At 36.0% G+C, this 25445-nt stretch overlaps 1 protein-coding gene and 1 long non-coding RNA gene across 3 annotated transcripts in view; both read left to right on the forward strand.

Annotated features, from left to right (window-relative positions):
• The window catches only part of LOC131165901 (NAD-dependent malic enzyme 59 kDa isoform, mitochondrial), a 52494-nt gene that overhangs the window by 2278 nt on the left and 24771 nt on the right, over positions 1-25445 (forward strand). The window contains exons 3-17 of one of the 2 annotated variants that reach the window (XM_058124055.1): positions 490-608; positions 691-858; positions 5318-5446; positions 5706-5766; positions 11604-11707; positions 11790-11873; positions 12053-12159; positions 12277-12379; positions 12690-12797; positions 13028-13093; positions 13865-13937; positions 14040-14126; positions 14266-14320; positions 14411-14482; positions 22247-22309. In XM_058124055.1, coding sequence (XP_057980038.1) covers positions 490-608; positions 691-858; positions 5318-5446; positions 5706-5766; positions 11604-11707; positions 11790-11873; positions 12053-12159; positions 12277-12379; positions 12690-12797; positions 13028-13093; positions 13865-13937; positions 14040-14126; positions 14266-14320; positions 14411-14482; positions 22247-22309 — 1399 coding nt within the window. The remainder of the gene's footprint in view (positions 1-489; positions 609-690; positions 859-5317; positions 5447-5705; positions 5767-11603; positions 11708-11789; positions 11874-12052; positions 12160-12276; positions 12380-12689; positions 12798-13027; positions 13094-13864; positions 13938-14039; positions 14127-14265; positions 14321-14410; positions 14483-22246; positions 22310-25445) is intronic. The other variant, XM_058124056.1, reaches the window with a different exon arrangement.
• Positions 871-3540, forward strand: LOC131165903 (uncharacterized). Its single transcript, XR_009139689.1, has 2 exons — positions 871-2792; positions 3081-3540. It is a non-coding gene; the product is annotated as an uncharacterized LOC131165903 (long non-coding RNA).

Here is a 25445-nt window from a genome sequence, read left to right on the forward strand (position 1 = left end):
AAGGTATAATATATCATTGAGAAAATATTCTGAGGGAAGCATACAAATTAAAAGAGAACTTCACTTACAAAAACAAAAAAAAGACTCACCAGCCATAAGTATAAACTTTCAACCACATTTATCCAACACACTTGATCTAAAGAGTTTTTTTCCTTTCCAAAAAATAAAAAGTTGTGACCTGTCTTTTCTTCAAAGGCTTTGAGTAATTTTTCCTGATCAAAAAGTTGCCCAAAGGGTCGGCGAAGAAACAGCAGAATAAATAGTGAAATAAAATTGACACAGATTGCCTGTGAGATGATGTAATTTGTGTTGGCATTTTAGTGTTAATTCTAGGGTTATTAAGGATTTTCTGATAATTTTCCGTTTTTGTTTAGCATAAAGTTTTCTAATATTGGGTTCACTCAAATAATTTGATACTTGGTGCCATTGAATGTCTTTTAGCACTGCTGGCTGAATTTAATATTGTGTTTCTGTTGCCTTAATTGCTAGTGGAGTCATATCGATCACTAGAGAAGAATACCCATGGCCAACCTCTTGGTGTTGTATCCTTAGCAAAATGGAGGATCTTAAATAGACTGCATGACAGGAATGAGACATTATACTACAGAGTGAGTTGGTGGAGATATTAGCTCATAAATGTTAAAGCATGAATAATAATATCTAAAGCAATTTTATTGCTATTCTCTTCAGGTCCTTATTGATAACATCAAAGACTTTGCTCCCATAATATATACGCCAACAGTAGGATTGGTGTGCCAAAACTACTCAGGTTTGTTTAGACGCCCACGTGGAATGTATTTCAGTGCAAAGGATAAAGGAGAGATGATGTCCATGATCTATAACTGGCCAGCTCAACAGGTTTTATATGGATCTCTTAGTTGGTTAAAGAATGCATCGTTTCATTATGCAGCTGAGTTCTTGGACATTGATGATTTGGTTCATTTCAGCATAGCATTATGTTACTTTTTTCTACTTGATGCTGTTGACCTATAATGCAAGGTTTTTGCAGGTTTAAAGTTTAAAGATTTCATGGAATTTGATTTCTTAGCCTTGATTTCAATTATTAGAAGTTCAGTCATACCTTGAAGTATTGCCAGTGTAGTGAAAATATTGTTGACCCTAACTCTTTATTTGTAATTCACTTTAGCTTTGGAATTTATTTTTTTAAAAAATTATCTCAAGAATATTTCATACTAATTATTTGGATTGGGCTGTGGATGGAGGTTTAGTGAAAGCTTGAAAGGGCTGAAAGTAGGGAGAGAGGGGGTGATGGTTTCGCACCTTCAGTTTGCTAATGATACTATCTTCTTTTTAGAGGACCGTGAGCCTTCTTTTTTGAAAATTTTGGGTCTTCTCCATATTTTTGAGAATTTTTTTGGGCTTAAGATTAATATGGGGAAGAGTGGTTTTGAGGCGATTACTATACCCGTTGAGTGCGTTAGGGAGTTGTCTTCAAAGGTGGGGTGGAGTACGGTGCATTGGATTGGCTGTTGTTTTATTTTGGGGTTCCTTTTGAGGGTAATCCTAGATCTATTGGTGTTTGAGATCTGGTCGTGCAGAGGGTGTCTAAGTATTTAGATGTCTTTTTTCTCTCGGAGGTAGAACAACTCTCATTTAGGCTTGTCTTTCTATTATCCCGTTGTATTTTTATTTTTATTTTTATATATTTTAAAGATATTTGTGGAGGTTGCTAACAAGATTGAGAAAAATAATGAGAGATTTCTTTTGGTCAGGGGTTAGGGGCTTTAGGGATCATTTGATGAGGTGGAAAGTGGTGTTTAGTTCTAAAAAAATGTCTCTTTTGGCTAAGTGGCTTTGGTGGTTCCTGCTAGAGGATTCTTCCCCGTGGCATAGAGTTGTTAAAAGTAAGCATGGACTAGACAAGAATGGTGGGATACTAATTTGGGATCTAGATGTTCTTTGGAAAGCCCTGCCTCTCATATTTATTCCCTCTTTATTCCCCATACTAAATTCTTGTTTTGATAGGGGTTGTAATATCTGTTTTTTGGAAGGATCTTTGGTTGGGAAATGTTGTTATGTCCACTTCTTTTCCTCATCTCTTATGTTTGAGCTTAGGGTAGGATGGTTCCATTTCTTTCCTTTTTTTTGTTGTTGATCCAACTGGTCTTTTAGTTTTATGAGATTTTCATTTTCGGAGGTTTTTGAATGATAGGGGATGGACGAGTTTTCTTCTTTTTTAGTCTTGTTGAATAACTGTGAGGTCTCTTTGGAAGCGGATAGCAGTGGTCTTTGGAAGTGGGGTATATTCTTGCAAATCTTATTATGAATTTTTGACTAGTTCTGATTTTTCCTTTTCTCTCTACAAATATATTTGGAAGGCCAAAGTCACCCTTAAAATCAAGGCTTTTCTCTGGTTGGTTGCACTTAATAGAATCAACACCAATAACTTGTTGCAGATCAAGAGACCTTTGAAGGCTCTGTCTCCAGATGCTTGTGTGCTTTCTTTTAACTGTTAGGAATCTGCATTGCAACTTTTTTTATGTGATGCAGTTGTGCTTGGAAGGTATGGAATTAATTATTTGGTTTTTTTCAGAGAAAGTTGGGTATGTCTAGAGACAGTGGAGGATTTTTTGTCAGTGTATTTTGTTGTTTTTGGCAGGAAAAAGGCAAGGGCATTGCTCTGGAAATGTGCTTTCTTTGCAATATTTTGGGTTCTATGGATGGAACACAATGTGTTTTTTTCAAGGAAGAAGTTGCTGTATTTGCTGGTTTGGAAGAGGATTCATTATATGGCTTTTCTTTGGTGTGTAGGTCATGGGAATTTTAAGGGGGTGAGCTTTTTGGGTATTCAGCGCAATTTATGACATGTTCTGGATCGTTAGTATGTGCTGTTTTTTTGTTTTGTTCTTTCTGCTTTCTGCTTTTCCATTTTGTTCTTTGTTTGTATCTGGTTTTCCCTAGATTTTGTTTAGGATATGTCTTATTCTCCTAGCTGTATATTCTTAATCTATCAATAAACTTCTTTAGCTATAAAAAAAAAAAATCATACTAAGCATTTGAAATCCGTTATCATTTTTCTATGGACCAATAAACCCTTATAGTTGATGTGCCTCTCTTAGGCAGGATGTTCACTTCCTTGATTGGTATCTTCAGAAGCCCAATACAAACCATGCATAAAGAATTAGAAGTTCTGGAATCTCCCTCGTGAAGCTCTCAATATATGCCCGAGTGCTTAATTGCTTGATCCTATTCAAGTGGTCGCAACCACGGAGTCACTCTCAACTATAAATTCCTCAAGTATAATAGCTTGGTCATCATGCATATCTTTCATTAAGCGGTCCTATGAAACCCCAAGGCTTTACCTATTTTACCATCTGGTAAATGGTAAGTTTGTAAATGCATCAAATCTTTTAAGAATTGTGCAATTGTCAATTGAGCTGAAATGCTTTTTTCTTTTTGCTAATAAAAAAAAGTATGTTAGATATGGAAAAAAGAAGGTACAACATGCACTTGTACAGGGACAAGGAGTCCACAAAAGGGGAAAAAAAAAAGAAGTTCACAACATAAAACTAGACAAAATTAACCAAGGAAACCCTTTTTCAAACCCTTCCCATCATAATTCACTGAACTCTTGGAATTCACTAATTCCCCTGGACTCTTTAACTTTCGACTTTTGCCACCATCCAAGTGTACTTCATTTGCTCCAATATCACTCAACTTTAAATCCATTTTATCCAAAAGATCTTGAGCTTCTAAGTCCTCCTTGGAAATTCCCTCGACAGGAGTAGGTCATATTCCATCCCTATGCTGTAAATTGTTGACAAAATTATCATTCTCAAAAATTAACCTGAAAATGCTAACATCCTAGTGATCAATGAAATTTATGTGAACATTCCAAAACATGGGATGTTTTCATTTTGAGTGGTACAAATCCAAAGTTTTATTTTTATATTTTCCATATGACATACATTTTAATTAATAAAATTGGAGCATATTATTGTATTATAATTTTACTTGGTATTCTGTCATTGTTATTCTGCTTCACCAGAGAGTATATTTTAGATTTAGAAACACTTCAACATCCTCTCTTAAAGATACAAGTTCTACATGGTACTTTTTTCACCAATATATGTGTGCCCTTAACCTACTGCAATTTTAGAGCATACGCCATACCGCGATTCATTTCCCGTTTCACGAGCTGGAACATCATTCTAGGTAAGAGTGGACCCAAGGTTTCTTCAGGGCATTCATCAAAATTAATCTTTTACTGTTTTACCTTACATTGGTTGAATCCAATTGCGCAAGTCCTAGGGATGATACATAGAACAGAATGCCACTCTCCAGTTTGACATATTAGAAAACATTTAGAGGGCATTTGATTCATGGAATCTCAAGTGCCTCTTGGAGATTGCTAGGAATGGGATGCCTGCCTCATTGGCATATTCTTATTTCATTCACGCAATCACGCTTGAGGATACCTAGAAATATATGCAGGATGCTCTTATCTGTGTTTGGTTTCACATGAGCTGGTTTAACACTGAAATCTGGATATTAATGTGAGGATAAAATACCTTTTAACCATGTATATAACAATATACGGTAATTTCATATTTACATAATATTTAAAGATATTATTTTAATTTTATGCTTTTGTATTATAATGTTATAGTATCATATTATCATATGATATCGTAATGAATTAAGTTTATCATATTTAGTATAATACTGTATAGCATAGTATAATACTGCTTATACTTTGAATATTATAATTTATAACACTGTATCATTCTAATATCATAATAGTGCAGAATAATAATACATTATAAGGTAAAATACAATGTTGTATCATTACATGAATATAGTAGTGAAAATATTATAATTAATGATACAATATATTATAATATAATTTTATATTATATGATGGTAACTGAGGAACAGTATTACTTAATATTTTTATTATTTCCTATTTTTAATATTAGTCCCAAATGGTAAAATCTCAGGACGTTTTGGTCCTATAAATTTGATTGCCCATGGGAATCTCACATTACCTATGGTGAGTGTGGGAATGAGATTTCCATGTTTAGTGGGAATCCCACATTCCTGAGTAATATTTGATTATCACCATGTCATATTCCAGTCCTGACCAAATGGGGTGTTATGAGTGATTCAGGATGCTGTGAACCAAATGCCCTCTTAGTGATTGTAGTCCCACAAAACATTCTTTGTGGAGCTTTTGAAACTCTAGGGTCTTTTCCACAACCGTCTGAAACAAAACCACAATTACATTTGGCAGTCTTCCTGCGCTATCATATCACTTGTCATCTGGTGAGTGTGTGCTTGATTTTTCTTATTCCAGGTAGACATGATAGTTGTGACAGATGGAAGCCGTATTCTTGGTCTTGGTGATCTTGGAGTTCAGGGAATTGGGATACCTATTGGAAAACTTGATATGTATGTTGCTGCTGCTGGCATTAACCCGCAGAGAGTAAGCATAACTCCCCTCTCTCTCTCTCTCTCTCTCTCTCTCTCATGTGCAGTTGCCAGAAAAATTCTGTGTTTGGTCACATGTGGAGCTATCTTGATGTACAAAAATTTCGAAAAGGATGATATTAAAACTTATAATAAAAAATATTCAGGTTTTGGAGCCTAGATTTCAAGTCTAGTTCTTTTTGTAAATATACTACTACTTTCTTTTAGAGTACAACTTCTATTGGGATTAATTAATCTGAAGCCATTTATGGCAGATTCTCCCTGTCATGCTAGATGTGGGCACTAACAATCAAAAGCTTCTTGAAGATCGTCTTTGTGAGTATAAATCTAACACTTACATTTGTTCCTTATCTGCTCAGTAATTTTACTTTCATTATTTTTCTCTTATTCTTGAATTGTTTAATTATTTGCTCAGTTAAAGCATCAAAAGCGCTCCTGCTTGCGTGTGTATAGTTATAGTTTCAAGGAAGCTATCTTGTTGCTTAATTTCTAGTGATTCACTGTGCTCAGAGGATTGTGCAAATTGTTTCTCTGACTGAAATTTATTTTGAACTCCAACTTGGTAGCTTCTTTCTTAGCTACTATTGTTCACGTTTCTCAAAATCATCATTCAATCTGTTGTTATTTAAATAGTCATCATTTCAGCAAATGCCTATCTGAAAGTACATGTTGACTGACTGTCTAGTTTGACAAAGAATTTACTGGAAAAGTTATTCAAATGACTAGAATTTCCCTCTAATCTTGGTCAAATCACCTTGGGCCTCAGTGATATTGTAGATATGATGAAAGGATTCCTTGAGACATTTTCATTGAGAATGAGTGCAATATAGTTGAGTTTAATGTATTCCCTCTGTTGATTTCAAAACTGCTGTCACATTGACATTGTCAGGCAGCATTTAAGCAATCTATCTTCTCTCCTTAATAGAAGAAGGATTTCATATTATATCCCTACACATTGGGCATCTTTTTCATATAATAAAGCTTCTAAAATTTAGAGAGGTTATGCAGAAAGTCATTGTAAGAGAGAGAGAGCAATTTCTGACATCTGATTAACTTTTGATTATTAAATGTTGGAAAAATTACTTAAGTTGGATTGTTTTGTTTGTTTTTTTTTTTTTTTTAATTTTTTTTTTCATTCAAATATTTCTTGTCCTCTCTCAAGTTGCATTTTTTTTTTCACACTCTCTCTCTCCATATACTTCTTTTGCTATAAAAATTTTTAGAAAATATTGAGCTCAAACTTGTTGGGGTTGCTCATGTGAATTACATATGGATGTGAAACTTAAAAAGACAGAAGGAAAAGCCTATTATGTAGAATTGCATGGCAGCAATAAGGCTGATACATGAATTTTGAAAGCAGTTCCAAATCTGTGACATTTTTTGTAACTTAAATTCATCTCTATCTCTCTCTCTTCTTCTTCTTCTTCTTCTTTCTCTCTCTCTCTCTCTCTCTCTATGTAAGGATATGTGCTTTGTTGACTGTACATCTGTCCAATTTTTCAAAAAGTACAATTTGATGATGGATGTAAACGTTTATTACTGTATCTTGTTAGTAAAGGCTAATGCTTTAAATTTTGATTTCAAATAAAATTTTGAGGCTTCAAAAATTCAAAAATTTTGATGTCAATTTTGAATTTAAAAAATGATGGAAATTAGTAGTAAAGCATGCAGTTTTTATGAAGCTTTCGAAATTGTTAATAGATTTCAAGAATTAGAAACAAAATGGCATAAATAAGATATATCAGTTACGTGTATGTGGTTTATAAGGTGCAATAGCTGCAAACAATAAGTATATTAAACATTTCAATTAATCTAAATGAAATTCATAAATCAGTTAAATATTAGTTATTCTACAAGTACAACTAAATCAGACAAAAAAGGCCGAATAAAATGTAGTAGCTAATAGCCTAATATCTAGGTCCAATTTTGCATAAAATTCCAAAAAATTGAAAGCTATCATTCACATTCTTCCTGTAAGAATCTTTTTTTTTTTTTTTCAATTAAAAAAGATTAACTAAGACTTAAATTTCAATTTTTTGTGTTGAATCTCAAATTTCAATTTTAGTGAACTTCTGTTCCACAGTTTTGAAAAATTTCATTGGAATTTCAGGATTTTGTTAAAGTTTTGGATATTTTTTGCAAATTTCGATGGAAAATTTTTAAGTTAAAAGTTGAGTACCATTTTTGATTTCTAGGTCGGTGGAAAGTGGAAATTACGACACTTTCATGGGAATTCAAATCTATGGTAAAGGCCATTACTTAAGGACTTTGAAGTTATATAATTGTTTTTAAAACACTAATTACGTGAATGAGAACAGTAGTCTAGTGCAGTGATAAAAGTGCAAGTACGTAAGTTCGAGACTAAAGAACAGCCACTTCATATGGACATGCTAAAAGCTAGGACCATATTGAGGCATCTCCACCTAGGATCCTACTCAAGCACTACTGAACTGATTAGTGGTTTATTCTGCATATAATCTTATAAAATAATGTGGTGTTTGGTATCACTTCTGTTTTCTGCTTTTGGTTGCTGTACAATGTAGAAACAGGCCATGACAATGCACTTGTTTAGGTTTCAAGTTTTCTGTTTCTGTTTTTAGTTCTCGCAAAACTGAAACCAGATTTTATGGTTGTCAGATGTGGTGGCAACCAGTTTCTCCAGTACTTCAATATTCAGAATTGACTTTTGTGGATTAAATCATTCATTCTATATGAAATTTTATTTAAATTAAATGACCATGTGAATTTAAAATTTAATTGAAAATAGAATACCCTTAAAATTTCAAGAACAAAAGAAAAGAAAAGAAAAGAAAGATAATTTAAAGTCTTTGAAAAAATCTTTTTTATGATTTCAGTTATCATGTACAGTAGGATTGCTCTTGGAACACTAAAAGTGAGTTTAAAATTATAATAATAAGATGGAATCATTATAATTATTTTTTTATTTTTATAATATTTTTAAATTTATATTCTTTTACTTTTTTATTTATTGTCATATTTTTAAGTGTTATTTTATTCAAGGACAATGAACATGATTTCAAGCAGGTTTCTAATTTGTTTTAGTTTTCTAATATTAACCAAACATGTTGCTTCTTTTTCTGGTTTTTAGTTTTTGTTTCTATAATTTTGACTATGATATCCAATGGCCTCTAAAGCATCTAGACTGCTGTTTTGAGGATGCCATGCAATGGACCACAATAAGTAGAAAAGGAATGCTAAGTATTTGCTCCATGCAGTCTCTCTCTACAGACTACTTATGATAGGGCCACTTAGCCATTTTCATGAAACATAATATGAGGTAATATTTTCAAATGGGTTTTTTTTTTTTAAACTATGTAAAGAGTAGAAACAGAAAAGAAAGCTGAAGGGGGATTGGAAACCAAAGCATGAGAAATTCAGCCTTGGTCAACATCTGTTTTTGTAGAAATGCCAAGTGGCCCAATCATGGGAAGAGTGTATATTTGTTAGATTATCACTTTACCTAAAAACTTAAGCTATTAGGTTGTGGGCCAATAATGTATATCAAGCTTTAACACTCCCCCGCACATGCAACCCAACAGCCTGCGGAGAGATAAACACACGATAAATAGCATCCATGGTAGGGAACACCATAATTTTTTTTTAAAATATCACACAGTAAATGCGGGCAACAAGAATGGAATCCAGGACCTTTTGGTAACTAGCTCTGATACTATGTTAGATTACCACTTCACCTAAAAGTTTAAGCTATTAGGCTGTGGGCCAACAACGTATATCAAGCTTTAACATCCTCATAAGCAGAGTATAATTGGCATGCTGTTTTGACATTGTATACTGATTGACTGTGCTGAGTTTACCTGGAATGTTGAAAGTTTGAAAGGAAAACAGTTTGCGAAAATGCTGAATGTTTTCTATTTATATTTCCAGTCATTTCTAACCTGTATCATAGGGTTTGTTTCATGAAACTCACAGTTAAAGGCCATCCCTGGGCCACCGCTTTGTGATGGTAGGGGGAGGGTCATCACATTGTACGCAGTCTTACCCCTGCTTTTATGCAGAGAGGTTGTTTCCTTGGACGTCTACCTGTGACCAACCGGTTATAAAGTCACAATTATCGGGCATTAAATACTCTGAAATAAAGGGGGCATTGATCTATGGATGATTCTATCTCAAATACAAGCACAATGGAATTTATAGTTATTCCTTGTGGAACTTAAGTTGAATTCAAGTTTCTAAATTAGTGGATGTTACAAAAGGTTGCCTCATGCCCATTTTTTTCCTGCTAAAGGGAGTGTTAATGCCATATTCAAAAGGGTAGATATTTATAGGATTGCAGAAATTGGTTAACTTTGTGCTCCTTTATTCTTCATTAAAAACGCACGTCCCTCCCTCCTTTTAATACCTCTGCTCTTTTGTGCTTGATTAAAAATACATGCTTCCGCCTTTTAATACCCTCAACAAAAGCTCATAATCTTGAAAAACATCTTTTCTTAACCCCAAACCAGAAATCACGGAATAAAGGAAAAATATATGAGCTGTTGTGGAATGGCATGTGCATTTTAAGCTTTAACTATACTGATCTCTTCATAGAGCTTATTTACTCATTTAGTTGTCGAATGGCATGTGCATTTTAAGTTGCACTGGGTTAGTTGAACTAAAAATTTTGGAGGGATGGGGAAATATTAGAATCCGATTTTTGTTTCTATTTATATTCCTCAATGTGGGTAATTATATATATATTTTTATTATTATTTTGATTTAAAAAGCCCCAATAATTACTGTTCTAGCTTGCTGTTCTGACTTAAGTAGAAGTTCTAAAAAAATTTCATAGGAAATAAAAATGAAAAATTCTAATCTGAAATGAATTTATACAAACCCAAAAATACTTAGAAGCCATACAATGTGGTTTCAATTCTAAACGTGACATAAAATTTTAAAAAGAAATAAAAATGAAGCTGAAAGTGCACAGCTCAGATTCTTGCACGTTCCTGTGTTTGCAGAATCCATGAGCAGTTACCTGCAGAATCCAGAATCCGTTAGTATTTAATGATGCTGTATCATGTTAGTGTCAATATCCACTTTGACCATTGCAAAGATTTTGAAATCCTACATATTGTTAGGCAGGATTGTTTCTCATCAATTGTTTAATGCTCTTTACCTATTTTGAACACTTTTTTTTTTTTTCATTTATTTACAGGGAAAATCCTTATGAATCTTTCCAAAAAAAAAAAAGTAGGAACCACTTCATTATATATGTTAATTGGCTTTATTATGACAAAGGCACCAAGAGGTTGCTGATCCAAGTATGAAAAATTTTATTTATGTGACAAAAGATGAACAAAATATATAATAAATGGCCTTATTACTATGAAGGCCCTAAGAGATTGCCAATCCAAGTTTGAAAAATTTTATTTATGTGACAAAAGATGAAGAAAATCTAACATAGCTTGTGCAATGTACATCCACTTCACTATCTCCAGTATGCCACAAGTTCTACCTATCTTTGAATTTTTTTATTTTATTTTTCCTTTCTTTTTGGAGAAGCATGGATATATGTTTAAAGAGCACCCGGCGGTTTCAGGCCCAATAATGATTAAAGTACAGAAAGCTATAAAAAAGAACCAAATATCTTAAAACTGCCCTGGAAAAAACCTTATCTTGAGCTTTAAACATGCTACTTCCTCTCCCTAAAAAATTCCCCTATTTCTTTCCCACCAGGACATAAATAATGGTGTGGGGATCAACATAATGACTTTCTCCTCTGAATAAGCATTTGCAGCCATCCATGCCCATGAGTCCTGTATGACTGAGTTTGCAGCCATGCAATAGATAATACCCACATCAAAGATATCTGCTTCCCAAAGTTACATGATCCACTTGCAATGGGAAAGATGTAAAAGGGACTTGGGCTCTTCCTTACAGAGAATTTATGTGTTGAATAATCTCCACCCTGTTATAACTTATGCTTTGAATTCTTAGACTTAAATCATTATGCACATTTAATTCACCAAGTTTGTGTTTATGCATTTCTCACTGTCAATTCTGTTGAAATACCTGCTTATTTAAGCCTCATATTTTCTTGATCTTCATGCATAACAAGCACAGGGCATAAGATGCTTGTAGACAATTTCTTTCCAGATGATAGCCTAAGGATTTCTTTTCACACTGTATAGATTTAGGACTGCGGCAACCTAGGTTGGAAGGGGACGAGTATCTCTCAATTGTTGATGAATTCGTGGAAGCTGTCTTCACACGTTGGCCCAAGGCTGTTCTACAGGTACATTTCTTTCAAAGGTATGATTTTCTTGCTTTGTTTAGTTTGTATGTAAGTAACATGGATACTGGGACGATCTTATCAGTTTGAAGATTTTCAAATGAAGTGGGCTTTTGAAACGCTGCAACGATATCGCAAAAGGTTTTGCATGTTTAACGATGACATACAGGTGATTTGTTGTGATTACCTGCTGTTCATTATGTAATGTGAAGTACATATCATGTAAAATAATGAAGTGCAACATGAATTGTTCCTAAGTGTCTGCACTATTGATGCAGGTGTCCTTTCTTTTGGACGGAAACTAACAGTGATTTTGTTTTTTTTTTTCCTTTTTCTCCCGTCTTACAGGGAACTGCTGGTGTTGCTCTAGCAGGACTACTGGGAACTGTTAGAGCACAAGGTCGTCCATTGACGGACTTTGTAAAACAAAAGATAGTTGTAGTTGGAGCTGGGAGGTACTTAAAATCTTAATTGTAATGAATCTTATTTCTGGCTTAGAAAGAACTCTTCTGTTCACTGTATGTGCCCATTATTGAGAGCTTCTGTTTGCATCTTCTTTTTCCTGGTTCCAGTGCAGGGCTTGGCGTTCTCAACATGGGCGTCCAGGCTGCTTCAAGAATGGCTGGGAACAATGAAACTGCAGCAAGAAATCAATTTTTCCTACTTGATAAAGATGTGTGGTTCTACCCTTGCACTCTCGCTGTTTTACTCATCATTATTTCCATTATAGTATCTGATATGTCCCTTAGTAGTATGTTTATGTGAAAAACATACCTTTCCAGACATATTATTCAAATTAAGTTTAAGTATTTAAAAGATAAATGATAAGATTTGGGTTTTCATTCCATAATCTGGATGTTTGTTCAAAACTTGTGGTGCACTAATCTGAAAGCTGTGACTTCAGTTACATTGGTATTATTATTATTATTATTATTATTATTATTATTATTTAAATCAGTGTGTGAGAAGATTGTTATGAATGCAGGGTCTCATCACAAAAGAAAGAAAAGGTATTGATCCAGCAGCAGCCCTGTTTGCTAGAGCCCCAGAAGAGATTGGGGGACTTAGGGAGGGTGCTAGTCTCGTTGAAGTGGTAAATCTTACAGTTTTGCCTTTTACAGCCTTGTCAGCTGAAGGCTGTTATAGTATAAACTGCATGATATGGTGTGGAAATGAAATACTGTTAACGTTTAGTTCGCAATTTCTTAATGCAAGAAGGCTGGGTTACTGTGCCAAGTTTTGTAATCTTTATTTTTAGTAGTTTTACACCTGTTTTCTTCTATAATTAAAATACTGAACTGCTGGGAGCTATGCATTGGCCAGATTAGAAAAGTAAAGCCCCATGTGCTTCTAGGCTTGTCTGGAGTTGGCGGTGTCTTCAATGAGGAGGTGAGCACCCGTTCATTACATTGCATGCTTTTTTTAATTTATTGCACAGGAGAGCAAAATAAGTGAATGAGGTGTATTTGTTTGGTTACTTCTGCTTGTGTACTTCTTGGTTGTCTGTTATTAAACAGTATGACTGATGCTTAATTCTTAACCATCTAAGGTGGCATGAACTGCAGCTGGTTTCTATAGGTATTTTGTGCAACAATGCAATGGGCTTATTTTATAAATTCCTTTGTTTTACCTGTATGTTTTCTTGTTTGCATGCCAGACACCATCGCAGTATTACGTTGCTCTTTTCACAAGTTTAGAGATTTCCCCTCTTTTAGTAACAAAGTAACGACTCCATGCCACCCCTCAATGAGTATGAGGCTGGGGGGCAAATCCTTGGACTTCCAAGATCAAGTCGTTGTCCTTGTCCTTGTCCTCGCCCTTGCCTCTGGGTATTAGGTCAATCATGGTGTATTGATGTGGTGATTTTATCCTGGTCTTCCTGGTTAGAATGAGGTGTTGTGAGTTACCTCCCTAGCCACTGGAGTTAAAATTCTTGTGGAATAGGAACATTTCTCACATTTTTCTATGTTGCATATCCAATTTCTACTGCTAAACATTCACCTATTCACTATTAGAGAGGCGTAAAATCATTGCTTCTGCTATTCATTGGTATTTCCAAATTTTCCCAATGAATATTTTATTTAATTTTCAGATTTGATTAATGTTTGATTTCTCAATATCAAGCTGGTTTATTGTTAACATTGGCTGTTGTTTCTTCAGGTGCTTAAGGCCATGCGAGAGTCTGATTCTACCAAACCTGCCATTTTTGCAATGTCAAATCCCACGATGAATGGTTTGTTTTTGCCAGTACTTAAGCACCCCTGTTTTAAGTAGACAAATGATGGTCACATTCAGTATCGTACATCTACTTATTTATTTACTTTTTATTGAACAGCTGAGTGCACTCCTGCTGATGCTTTCAAGCATGCTGGAGAAAGTATTGTGTTTGCAAGTGGCAGTCCTTTTGAAAATGTTAATCTTGGTATCTTTCCTCCTTATTAAAGCAACGGGTTCCGCTCCTTTCTTTAAAACGAGATTCCACAAGCTACATGCAGTTATGTAGTTTTGGCTTTCTGTCCTGGTTGTCTAATTATGACCAACATTTGTATGCATGTTTGCAGGGAATGGGAAGGTAGGCTACGTAAATCAAGCGAATAACATGTACCTATTTCCAGGGTCTGTGCTAATATCTTCTTCATCAATTGTTTTTGAGCTGTTCTTAAATCCTGACAACATATATATGAAAACTTTTTGCCTTTGTTTCAGGATTGGTTTGGGAGCTCTTCTCTCTGGTGCTCGTGTTATTTCCGATGGAATGTTGCAAGCTGCTGCTGAGTGGTATGAATAAAAAAGCCATCTTTCTTTCACTGGCCCCAAATTTTTTACATTTTCAATTTGGAGAATTAGAAACAATACTGAACAAAACTTTGGAAAAACTTTTTGGGGATTGGGGAATTTTTTTGTTTGACATTTTTTTAAAAAATATCTAATTCACTGTGGCCAAATAAAGTAGGCGATTGTGATCTTATCAGATTAGTGCTGAATAATGAACTGAGACTGCTGAAGGTAGGTGATCTTGGACCAACGTCCTAGTGTCCTACAACATTAATTCTCAATTCCAATCTACCTAAACTAATACATAAGGGCCTCTTTATGAGCGTACATTGCTTGGAAGATAAGAAAACTAATTTAAGACAACTAAATAAACTTAAATTATTTGGGAATCCTAATGAACTGAAATCCTAGTTCCTTAAATAATATTGCTTTAAAAAAATCTTGCTTCTAAACTATAATATCCTAGAATCTTGAGAACACGAGCCTAATAAAAATATCTAAAATAAAACAAATGAAAATGCAGTAAAATTAGGGGGGAAAAAAATATTCTTGCTTCACCATTCTCCTCCAGTGGCAAAAAGTACTCAACCTTGAGTTAGGCTGGAGCAATGTTGCCTAGAACGTGAAACATTCCAGTTCGTGGAACTGCAGTGGGATTGCAGTACTGTTCATGCTCTAAAGTGGAACATTAGTGGCATACACCATATACTTTTATAGATATATTGGTGAAAAAAAAATGCAATGGCACTCATATATTTTTGAGAGCATGTTGAGGCTTTTCTAAATCTAGAAGAGGTTTTATTTTGATAAAATAGATTGATAATGACAGTAAATAGAATTACAATGTGATGATTCCTCAGTTTAACTAATAAAAAAATATTTCATGTGAAATATATTGAATTAAAAATTTGGATTGTTAGATTTAGTGTTCCAGAATGAACATTTACCATGTTTTGGAATGTCGGTACCAATTTGTTTTTCCCTAGAGTGTAGAGAGTTTTTTTGGCGACAATGAGCTGGACACATCCTCTAGCTAACATTACCCTTGTCATCTTCATCGCCAGAATACTGAAGTGCATTCACAATCTGATCATCAGTGGAGTTCTTGCAAGGAGCTGACTTGGTGACTGGATCTTTAGTAGTCCCTACAATGGAGATGAGAGTTCCCCTTTTTGCCCACAATTATAGAAAATAACTGGAAAATGTTCAGCCCACTTTGATCCAGTATGGCTGAACCAGTTTAGTTTGGTCCAGTCCAATCTGGCTGAACTAGTTCTGATCAGGCCAGTCTGAGCCAGTTTGGTCACCTAAATCATCCGTTTTGAAAGAGACTTATTTGGATGACATTAAAGCAGGCTTCTTCAATGCTTTGGTTGACCAGGGGAGGGTTTCAGCTCCATCTCCGCTACTGTGGCAGCAACTGTGCACTTCTTCAACTGATGCTTGGTGATGGCTGACAATGGCTAGTGAGTCATGTAGTGGAGATCAAGGAGTCATTGCTAAACGAAAGGCAAGGACTTTTGACACATCTTTGGCAATGATGGTGTGTTGAGTTGCCAATGAAGACAACAACGGTCTTTGATCTGCAGAGTCTTCCCAAAAAATGGCAAGGCTCAAGATGGAGGTAGATGAAGGTGAGCTTCTGCTGGGAAACAACGAAGGCTCCATTTGTGTGGACACTTTGATGCCCGTTCTGCTCCACTTAGGGTAGGGGGGTATCTGGTGCTTCATTTTTTTTTTTAATAGTAAAATTCCTGTGGCTGGTTGGAAGTGGAGGGATGGTAGAGGTCAATGTTGAATGGTGATGCTGGTGGCGGATGAAAGGCGATTTAAGTTGAAATTGCGAACCCTACGAGTTTAAGCAGAGGCTTTTAGAAAAACCCATCAAACACTGACAACCATGTTGAGTTAAAATTGCAAATTGTGTCAAATAACACTGACAACCATGTTGGATCAAAGTCTGCTCTAATACCACTTGATGCAAGACCAACATCTAACAACATCAATTCTCAATTTCAATATCCCTAAAACTAGTACATAAGGGCCTATTAATAGGATTAAAATTACTTGGAAGATAAGCAATCTAATTTAAGAAACCAAAATAAACTAGAATACTAGTTCCTTGAGTAATAATGACTTAAAATCTTGTTTTATGAATTTAAGAAATCAATTTAAATTAGAATACTAGTTCCTTAAGTAACATCTGCTACTGAAGTCGCTGCACCCATTGCTGTTATGCTGCGCCACCTGCTACCTGCTATCTAAAACCATGGTTTATACTATTTAATTGCAAAACAAAGCCAATGATTGTTTTCTAAAATAATGGCTACTAGTTTTTCATCCTTAATATGATTGTTTTGATTTTTTCTTTGCTGTCTTTTGCAGCACTAAAAATCTTTGGCTCCATGACTAAACTTGCAAAAAGGAAGGACTCTTCTTACCTTGTGAATTATTTTATTAAAATAATTGTGTGATTTTGTATGGTCATTTTTCCTTTTCTTAAAAGCCATCTTGGAATCAACATGGGCTAGTGCTGGATGAAATATATCATATGATTGAGAGAAAGGGAGACTGACAAGAGAGAGAGAGAGAGAGAGAGAGAGAGAGAGAGAGAGATCTGTATGTTGCCAAATAAAGCCATTGGTTATTTGTTGACATTTATGGGGCGTAGGTAATCTCTTTGTGTGCTCACTATCTTGTATGCAAGTACATGTTTTCGGTACTTGACAGCCCATCAATGCACCCATAGATGCACTTTGAAGGTTTGTATGTATACATGTTTAAAAAATTAATTATTAGAAAAATATATATATATATTTTTAATTTTGAAAAACAAGAATTACAATTTTTAACCACTAATCTTAACACATTGGTGGCTTGATGAAAGCATAAAGGGTTGGTCAATTCTCCACTTTGAAGGCTTTGCAAGCTTCTTTCTTCCAAGTTGGAAGAGATTAAAGGACAACTCAAATGGTGGAATAAGAACTTTTTTGGATACACCATGTGAAGATAGAAACCACTTTGAGTTTGAGGAAAATTTAGGATCTTGATGCTGAAGAACTTTCTCATGGCTTTAATGATGAAGATAAAATAAGGACCCTCTTGCGAAAAGGATTATCCAAGATTATAAATATGGAATAAATTGCTTGGGACAAAAGTTTAGGGCCTTGCAGCTAGAAGAATGGGATGGAGATACAATACCTTGACAGAGTCATTATTATTGGTGAAGATTTAAATGGAGGGTACATCGAAGAAGGTATTTGCCGCTATGAAACCCATGTAGACCACAGTTTGAGGGGTTAAGCTTCTATAGAATCTGCACACCTACAGCTATGGCTGAAACATGCTTTTAATGAGGGAGAAATTCCTTGTGGTCTAAAAAAATTGTAATGGTGATAAAGTTCCAGGTCTTGACAGCTTCATCATTGCTTTTCTCCAAGAAAATTGGGACGTCCTCAAAGCTGATGTAATCAAGGTCTTTGATGAGTTCCACATTTACGGGCAGATTTGTGGACAGCATGAAATCCACCTTTGTTGCATTGATCCCTAAGAAGTTTGGGGCTGTTAACAGCAGAGATGTGGTGGGCAGTGTCTACAAGCTTTTATCCAAGGTTCTGGCCTCAAGACTGGAAAAAGCTATCCTGGAACTCATAGGACAGCACCAACATAGCTTTGTTGAAAGGAGGTAATGTTAGATTACCACTTTACCCTAAAAGCTTAAGCTGTTAGGTTGTGGGCCAACAATGTATATCAAGCTTTAACACTCCTCTGCTCGTGCAGCCTGACAGCATGGGGAGAGATAAAGACAGAAGAAATTTTTAAATACTGTAGAATAAATGTGGGCGACGAGACTAGAACCCACGACCTCGTGGTAACTAGCCCTGATACCATGTTAATTACACATAGTGATCTTAGGAAGCTATATATGGTAAGCCAACTAATTTACATAAAGTGATTTTAGGAAGCTATACATGGTAAGCTAAATCTCCTCTCCTATTTATGAAAATATATACAGCCTAGATTAATAGCTATTAACAAGGCATAGTTTATGGCCTCCTATTGACATTGCCCCCTCAAATTGATGCGGGTTATTCATAAGCATCAATTTTTTTATAAGAAAATTATGCCATTGCCGTGTGAGAGCCTTCATTGTAAATGAAGGTTATGACTCGATCAGAATTAGAGAGAACCACAAGAAGAACTGTTGAAGAAGATGAAGACGAAGACGAAGAAGACGACAACTGTGACGGCTGAAAAAAAACTAGGACTGAGATTCCTTAGAGAATGGCTCTGATACCATAACAGAATGGTTCGAATTTTCCTCTCTTTTGAGAAGGTCTTTCATTATATGGCCAGTTATAGAAGGCCATATATATAGCCTAGATTAATAGCTATTAGCAAGGCATAATTTATGGCCTTCTATTGACAGGTAATCCATGGATGCTGCCTTCATCGCTTAGGGAATCATGGATAGTCACTCTAGAGCTGGAAAGGGAGGAATTGTTTGCAAAGGGCCTTTGACCGTGTTTGTTGGGATTCCTTCTGAATGTTCTGAAAAAAATGGGTTTTCGGAGCTTATGGTGCAAATGGATTGAGCAGTGGATCGCCACACCATCCTCAATTCTCATTAATGGCTGCCTTTCAGGGTTCTCACACTTCCAAGGATAACGACAAGGAGATCCCCTTTGTCTTTTGCTTTTCATCAATCTCGTGGAAGTTCTCTGCCTCTTGTGGCAAAATGTCACAAGAATAAAGCTCTTAAAAGAGGGCTGACGGTGGAATGAACTGGTAGGGAGCTGAAGTTTCTTGCCTCCTCTTCACTAATGATGCCATGATCTTCCCTGAGGCGGAAAATTCTTGATCTCCGATGCTTACTTCTTTGCTTTGAAGCAATTCCTTCTTTGAAAGTCAATTTGGGAAAGAGTGAGCTTATCCACATTCGAAATGTGAATGATGGCAGTTTCGTGGCTGGCATCACGGACTTTTCCTTTGAAGTATCTTGGCCTCCCATTTTGGTGCAATGTTCAAGGGAAAAAAAGGAATTTTTAACCTATTGCTGATAATATATATATATATATATATATATATATATATTTATTTATTGAAAGTGGTAGATTAGAAGCATGACTACCTCTTTAAAGTGGTAGAATCACTCTCGTCAAATGAACCGTCTCTAACCTTCCAGTTTACTTCATGTCCCTCTTCCCTATTCCTTGCTTTGTCGCCTGAGATTGGAGGCATACAGAATAATTTCTTTGGGGAAATACAGGGGAGGTTGTTAAGTTCCATTTAGTTAAATGGGATGTTGCTTACCAATCCTGAGAGGTGGACTGGGTCTCAAATCTCTTATGCTTTTCGGCAAGGCCTTCCTTGGTAGATGGATTTGGAGATTCATGAACAAGGTGTGACTTTGGAGTGAGATTATTGCCTTAAAGTACAGTGTCGATCACAGTGGATGGACATCCAAAGAGCTCAGGCAGCAGCCCTATGGGTTAATGTTAAGTCGATCAGGAAAGGGTGGGAGGATTTCTTCACTCTCATCCACTTCCATGTTGGAAATGGGAACAATGCTTTCTTTTGGCATGACAGCTGGCGCAGCTCATCTCCTCCGAGTTCTCAATTTCTTGCAATTTTCAATCTTACCTGCAACAAAGATGTTTTAATGACTGTTCGTGGACGACTCTGTCAATGGCAGCTTGGAACATCCCTTTTTTAAGAAATGCCCATTATTGGGAGCTTGAAAATTTTGCTGATTTTTATGGCTGTCTTAACAGAAATGCCCCAATTGGACCAATCTGGATGTGCCTTCATGGAAGCTCACAAAAATGGCTAGTTCACAGTCAGCTCCTTCTAGAAGCATCTTGACAGCCCCTCTTGAGGCCAGATGTCTTATTTCCCTTGGAAAGTCATTTGGAAGACTCTTGTGCCGACTATGCTTTCTTAGCTTTGGAGGCAAGTTTGGGGAAGATCCATACTCTTAATAACCTTCGAAGAAGGGATTTCACCTTGTCAATAGATGCTTTCTTTGCAAAGAAGATGCTGAAACTGTAGACCAGTTACTGCTTACTGCTCCACTGCCCCTGGACCTGAATTTTTTGGAATCTGCCCACTGCTCTTATGGGACAGCACTGGGTCATTGCTGAATATGTTGGAAAGGAATTTGGGCTTGGAAGGGTATTTGTATTTCTATGAATTAAAGGGAAAAAAGCCTTTTCCTTCTGGTGCAGGGGCAGCATCAAGGTTCTGTAGCCATGGAAGAGATTGGAAGAAATAGAAGAGAGGAGATACCAGGGGTTGAAACTCAAATTCAATTCCTATTCAAACTCAACAATAACTGCCTACAATATGGCTTTCACACACCATTTATAAGAAGCCTCTATACACATGAAATTACATACATAATTGTAAAACTACATTGCATTACAAACATACCCCTAAAATACACAAATACTACAAACAAGACCCCAACATACATAATCCTAATACAAGAAAACTACACACGCATACTTTAACAACTAACTAGCTAAGCACATTTGGGTTTTGGACCCAATAAACCATTGACCCTATTCTTCGACATAGGCCTCCAAATTGGGTTGAAATGATCCATCCAAATACCTGCTTCTTGTCCTACATCACCTTCCCACTCAGTATCTTCTAGTTTGCTCTGGAGAGAGAGAAATGCTAGAGCTTTTGATGGAATAACTAGTCCCACAATCCTCAAGTATAGGTAGCTTGCTACTCTTTCAAGCTGGTTTATTGGGCAGTACATGCTGGGTACACAAATAATTTTGGTCTCTTGAATACACTATCACATTGTTGATCCATCTTTTTTGTTTCCCTCTTTTCTTTGATTGTACATGGGTGGCACGCCCTTGCTGTCCTTTTAATGAAATCTCTCTTCTCATTTGAAAAAAAATTCCCTCATGGCTTAGACAAGGCTTTGTCCACTGCATTTTGAGTTTATTCAAACTGCTTTTACCCTACAAGTGGTTATTGGTTGTGTAAAGGGACATTCAGCCAGAAATCATAAAAATAATGAGAATTTCTTGCAGAGCGATGTCATATTTAGTGTTTGTAAAAATTTACATTTACTTGATCTCAATTCTAGTTTTTGGATTGCATTTTATTAACTGGAGGAATATATTTTATGCATTCCAAGCTGTAAATGCTGTGTTGGGGTGTCTGAGTTTTATTAACAGGAATACACCAGACATATTTTAGTTAAGGTTCTTGTCTTCAGCTTTGGCTATATTCATTGACATTGAGAATCTCAATGTGTTCGTGTGCTCTATGTGTGAATTCTTCTGTTTTTCAGTGTGATTGTTAACTGTAAGATTGCATTTCAATGCAACGGTCACTAAGACTGTTGAACGAATATTTCCTTTGTTGATCGAGTAATTTTTTAATTTTACGAATTTCTTGGAAATATCTCTTCTAGTTGATGCCAAATTATCATCTGGTGTTAGAAGTTTGTTAATTCTGTAAGATATACCAGTCACTCACCCACTGGAGTGCTCGAAATGATATTAGAAGTCTATTTAGTTCTGTGTAATGGACCATGTCACACAACGCTCAAACCACATAAATTGTTGTATGTCTTAGTTAAAATGGAGCTCGAGACGTGTGTGAATTACGAAATGTCATAAAGCCATGTTTCAAGGCTTAAATTGTAGAACATAGTCTTAACATTATTATTGTTGTTTTTTTTTTGGGGGGGGGGATGGGAGGGGTTGGAGAAGATAATCTGACTTGATGTTCCTTGTACAGCCTTGCTTCTTACATTACAGATGAAGATATCCAAAAGGGCATCTTGTATCCATATATTGGAAGGTATTATCTTCGCCAATGCATGCTTCTTTCATTTACTGTTCAATCAAATAGCACTACTGTGTACATGCAATCTCTATAGCAGTAGTACTGATGATGATGTGCACTATAATTTTTTTACTACATGGTAATTGGCTAAACCTGTACCAATTATGAGAATTTGTGATGGAAGATTATGACTCAATCAGTAACCAGTGTTTTCTGGTCCATAAGGGCTACTGGATTTGATAGAAAAGGAAGAAGAATTATCTTGAACATTATTAAGGCGGGTATCTGAAAAGTCTGACTTGAAATTGCCAATTGATTTCTCTCAGCTCCTCTAGATTTGATCCCAAAGATCTCCAATGATGCCAAAGAGGACTATTAGAGCCCTCTTTGTGTCTCCACACTCCAAGATATTGAGCACTAGCTCAAGAGAGATGAATGAGAGGGAGGGCTAATCATGGAGAGAAAGAGGATGAAGGGGAAGGGAAAAGCGTTTTAGTGATCTATTCCTTTGCCTCTTAGGGCCCCATCTTGCTTATTTATAAGCACATGAGAACTAGTACTAATAAACTAGTTTCCAAAACATATTTGGAAACAATCTCTGGTAAAGCTTATTAACAAACATATTTGGAAACTATATATTGGGTAACAATTATCCTATATAGGACGATTCTAATTTAAATCCATCTAGGAAGCCCTTATGGAGGATCGACAACTCATGTGGATGCCCTAATAAGTTGGGTCCAATTACTTGATCACAGTTCCAATTAGCTGTTACAGGATGCGCCATCATCATTCCATTGATGCTTTTCCTTTTCTCATCACCTTGTTGTTCCTCCACTATTGGACATAATTTGCTGTGTTTCTATTCTGAAACGTTGAAAATTCAAAATATTTTGGGTTTCTGCCACTTTCAAAATCCAACGTTCTGTTGCTCTTCTGTGATGAGGAGTTGATGCTTTGTTTTTCTGCATTTTTTGTGTCAATTTATCACAATCATTTGTGCACACCCCCCAGTTTTATGCCAAGTGGTTCAAGATATGATATCCCCGGTCATATCATTGTAGCCCACTGCAATATCTTTTTAGCATAAAATAAAAGAAAGTTAATATTATATGAGTTGCGGAGGTGAAATATAAAAAAATAAAGATGTGGATAAATGGAAGTTTGATAAAAAGAAAGAAAAGAATATCGGGATATGTGATTCTAAAATGTAAGGTCTGTGAGTCGTCACACATAATACATGCAATTTCTAAACCAATCCTAAATATTATATGTACGCATCAACCTTATGGATCACACATAACATAGGATTTTATACTCATTTATTTTTGATAGCTAGACACTTCCATATAGTTAGTATCGTTGCTATTTAAGAAAAAAACATGGATCTGGTTGAAGTCTTACTTTAAAATAAGAATTTCTAATTATGTTTATTATAAATTATATTTTTATGATTTAGAATATTTGCATCTAAAAAGATGAGAAATTATTTATGGTAAAAATATAAATGCCTCTTAATTTTAAAAAATGGTCTTGACATTTTGAGGTTAAAAAGGAGAAACCATGCAGATTCAGAGTTATCAAATGACTAAACCATTAGAACTCTTATCTGGTTCATAAGATTCATTCCAAGTCCAATTCGCAGATTCAGAAACTGCATTTAGTATTCAGCACTTAATGATTTTCAAATGTAATCATAAGAAACGTTAAAAGATCTTGAATGAGTCAGATGCACAATTTGAACCCACAGAAGCACCTATTGAGAAGGGTCGAAGTGAGTTGAGGCCAATGGTAGGAGCGCCCTATATAGCAAACTATTATGTTGGTCTTGTGTGCTTACCCTGACACTGACTTTGGCGGTGGGTATGGTAAGTTGTTCAAGAGCAACTAACTTTTTGGAAAGTTGTTCGTTGATCTTTGATACTATGTGGCACCTTAATATTGTGTATGCTGTCACAATGAGGACTTCCTATTAAATATACACTGTAGTGTTGAGATGTCACAAGGAGGACTGTAGAAGAGTCAAGGTAGAGCTGAGCCCTATCTTAGTGCATTAAGAAATAAGAATGTATTCTGCCATTAAAAAAAGAACCCGATAATGTCACAGTTTCACTTGTCGTTAGGAGGGGATTGTGGTAAGGAGCCTTACTGCCCACCTAGGGAGTCAGGCTAGTGAACGAGGCTGTGACTCTCTTGTGACAACATGGCAGCCATGCTAGTGTCATAGAGAATCTGACGTTCCATCAAAGAATCAAGCGCCATGAGTAACTATGACATATTAGGCAAAGCGAGATAAGTCCTTGGACACATCTCTACTAGTTGGATGGGGATTGATCATTGACGCGCATTATTAGTGTGTATTCCCCGCCCCAGGTTAGGGTCGGTCCTGTCTGGGACCTTACTTAAGATTTACTTTGTTGGACTCATTAAGAATAATAGTGTCTTTTGCTGACTTGTCTGCATTATCTTCCTGGAGTGTTTTGTTCCTCCTCGCTTTAGTTGCTCATGAGCTGTTAGTACTCCCTCGTCCTTACACGAGGGCTCACGATCAGGCTGGTGTCACACCCTTTATCCGTTGTGCACCCCTGAGCCGATGCACCGCAATCCTGTACTTGACCTCTATTTTAGAGCGTTGAGGAACTACCACCTACGATTTTGAGTTATTCTTTCGCTGTCGGGTAGCAGAGAGTCAGTGTTATGAAAGGGGCAAAGAATTATGGGGATTATTTATGCTGACCACATAATTATGTTTGCTTGCTCACTTCCCAATGGATGGTGATGCAAGAGGGTGGAACACGATACACGTAGTTTGCAAGGAATCAATTTCTCTAGATATAGATCACCGTGAATCTATTAGGTACACAAGCACAAAGGAGAGTCCCCTTGGTTCGATCCTATATCTAAAACGTGCAGTAAATGCACTGCTTGAATATGTGCTTCAGCCCAAGATTATATGTGTGCAAACCACTTTCAGTTCTAGCTTTTTACTGTTTAGATTAACATTTACCTAAGAAAAGCTTGCGCTATATAGGTAGATGGACCAACCATGTTTATAAAGCTTTAGCACTCCTCCACAAGTGAAGACTGCCAACACGTTGGAGAGGAATAAACACACAATGAAATAACACCCAGATAGGGGAACGCCAATAAT

The sequence above is a fragment of the Malania oleifera genome, chromosome 10 (genome assembly GCF_029873635.1).
Source record: "Malania oleifera isolate guangnan ecotype guangnan chromosome 10, ASM2987363v1, whole genome shotgun sequence".
NCBI classification, from domain to species: domain Eukaryota; kingdom Viridiplantae; phylum Streptophyta; class Magnoliopsida; order Santalales; family Ximeniaceae; genus Malania; species Malania oleifera.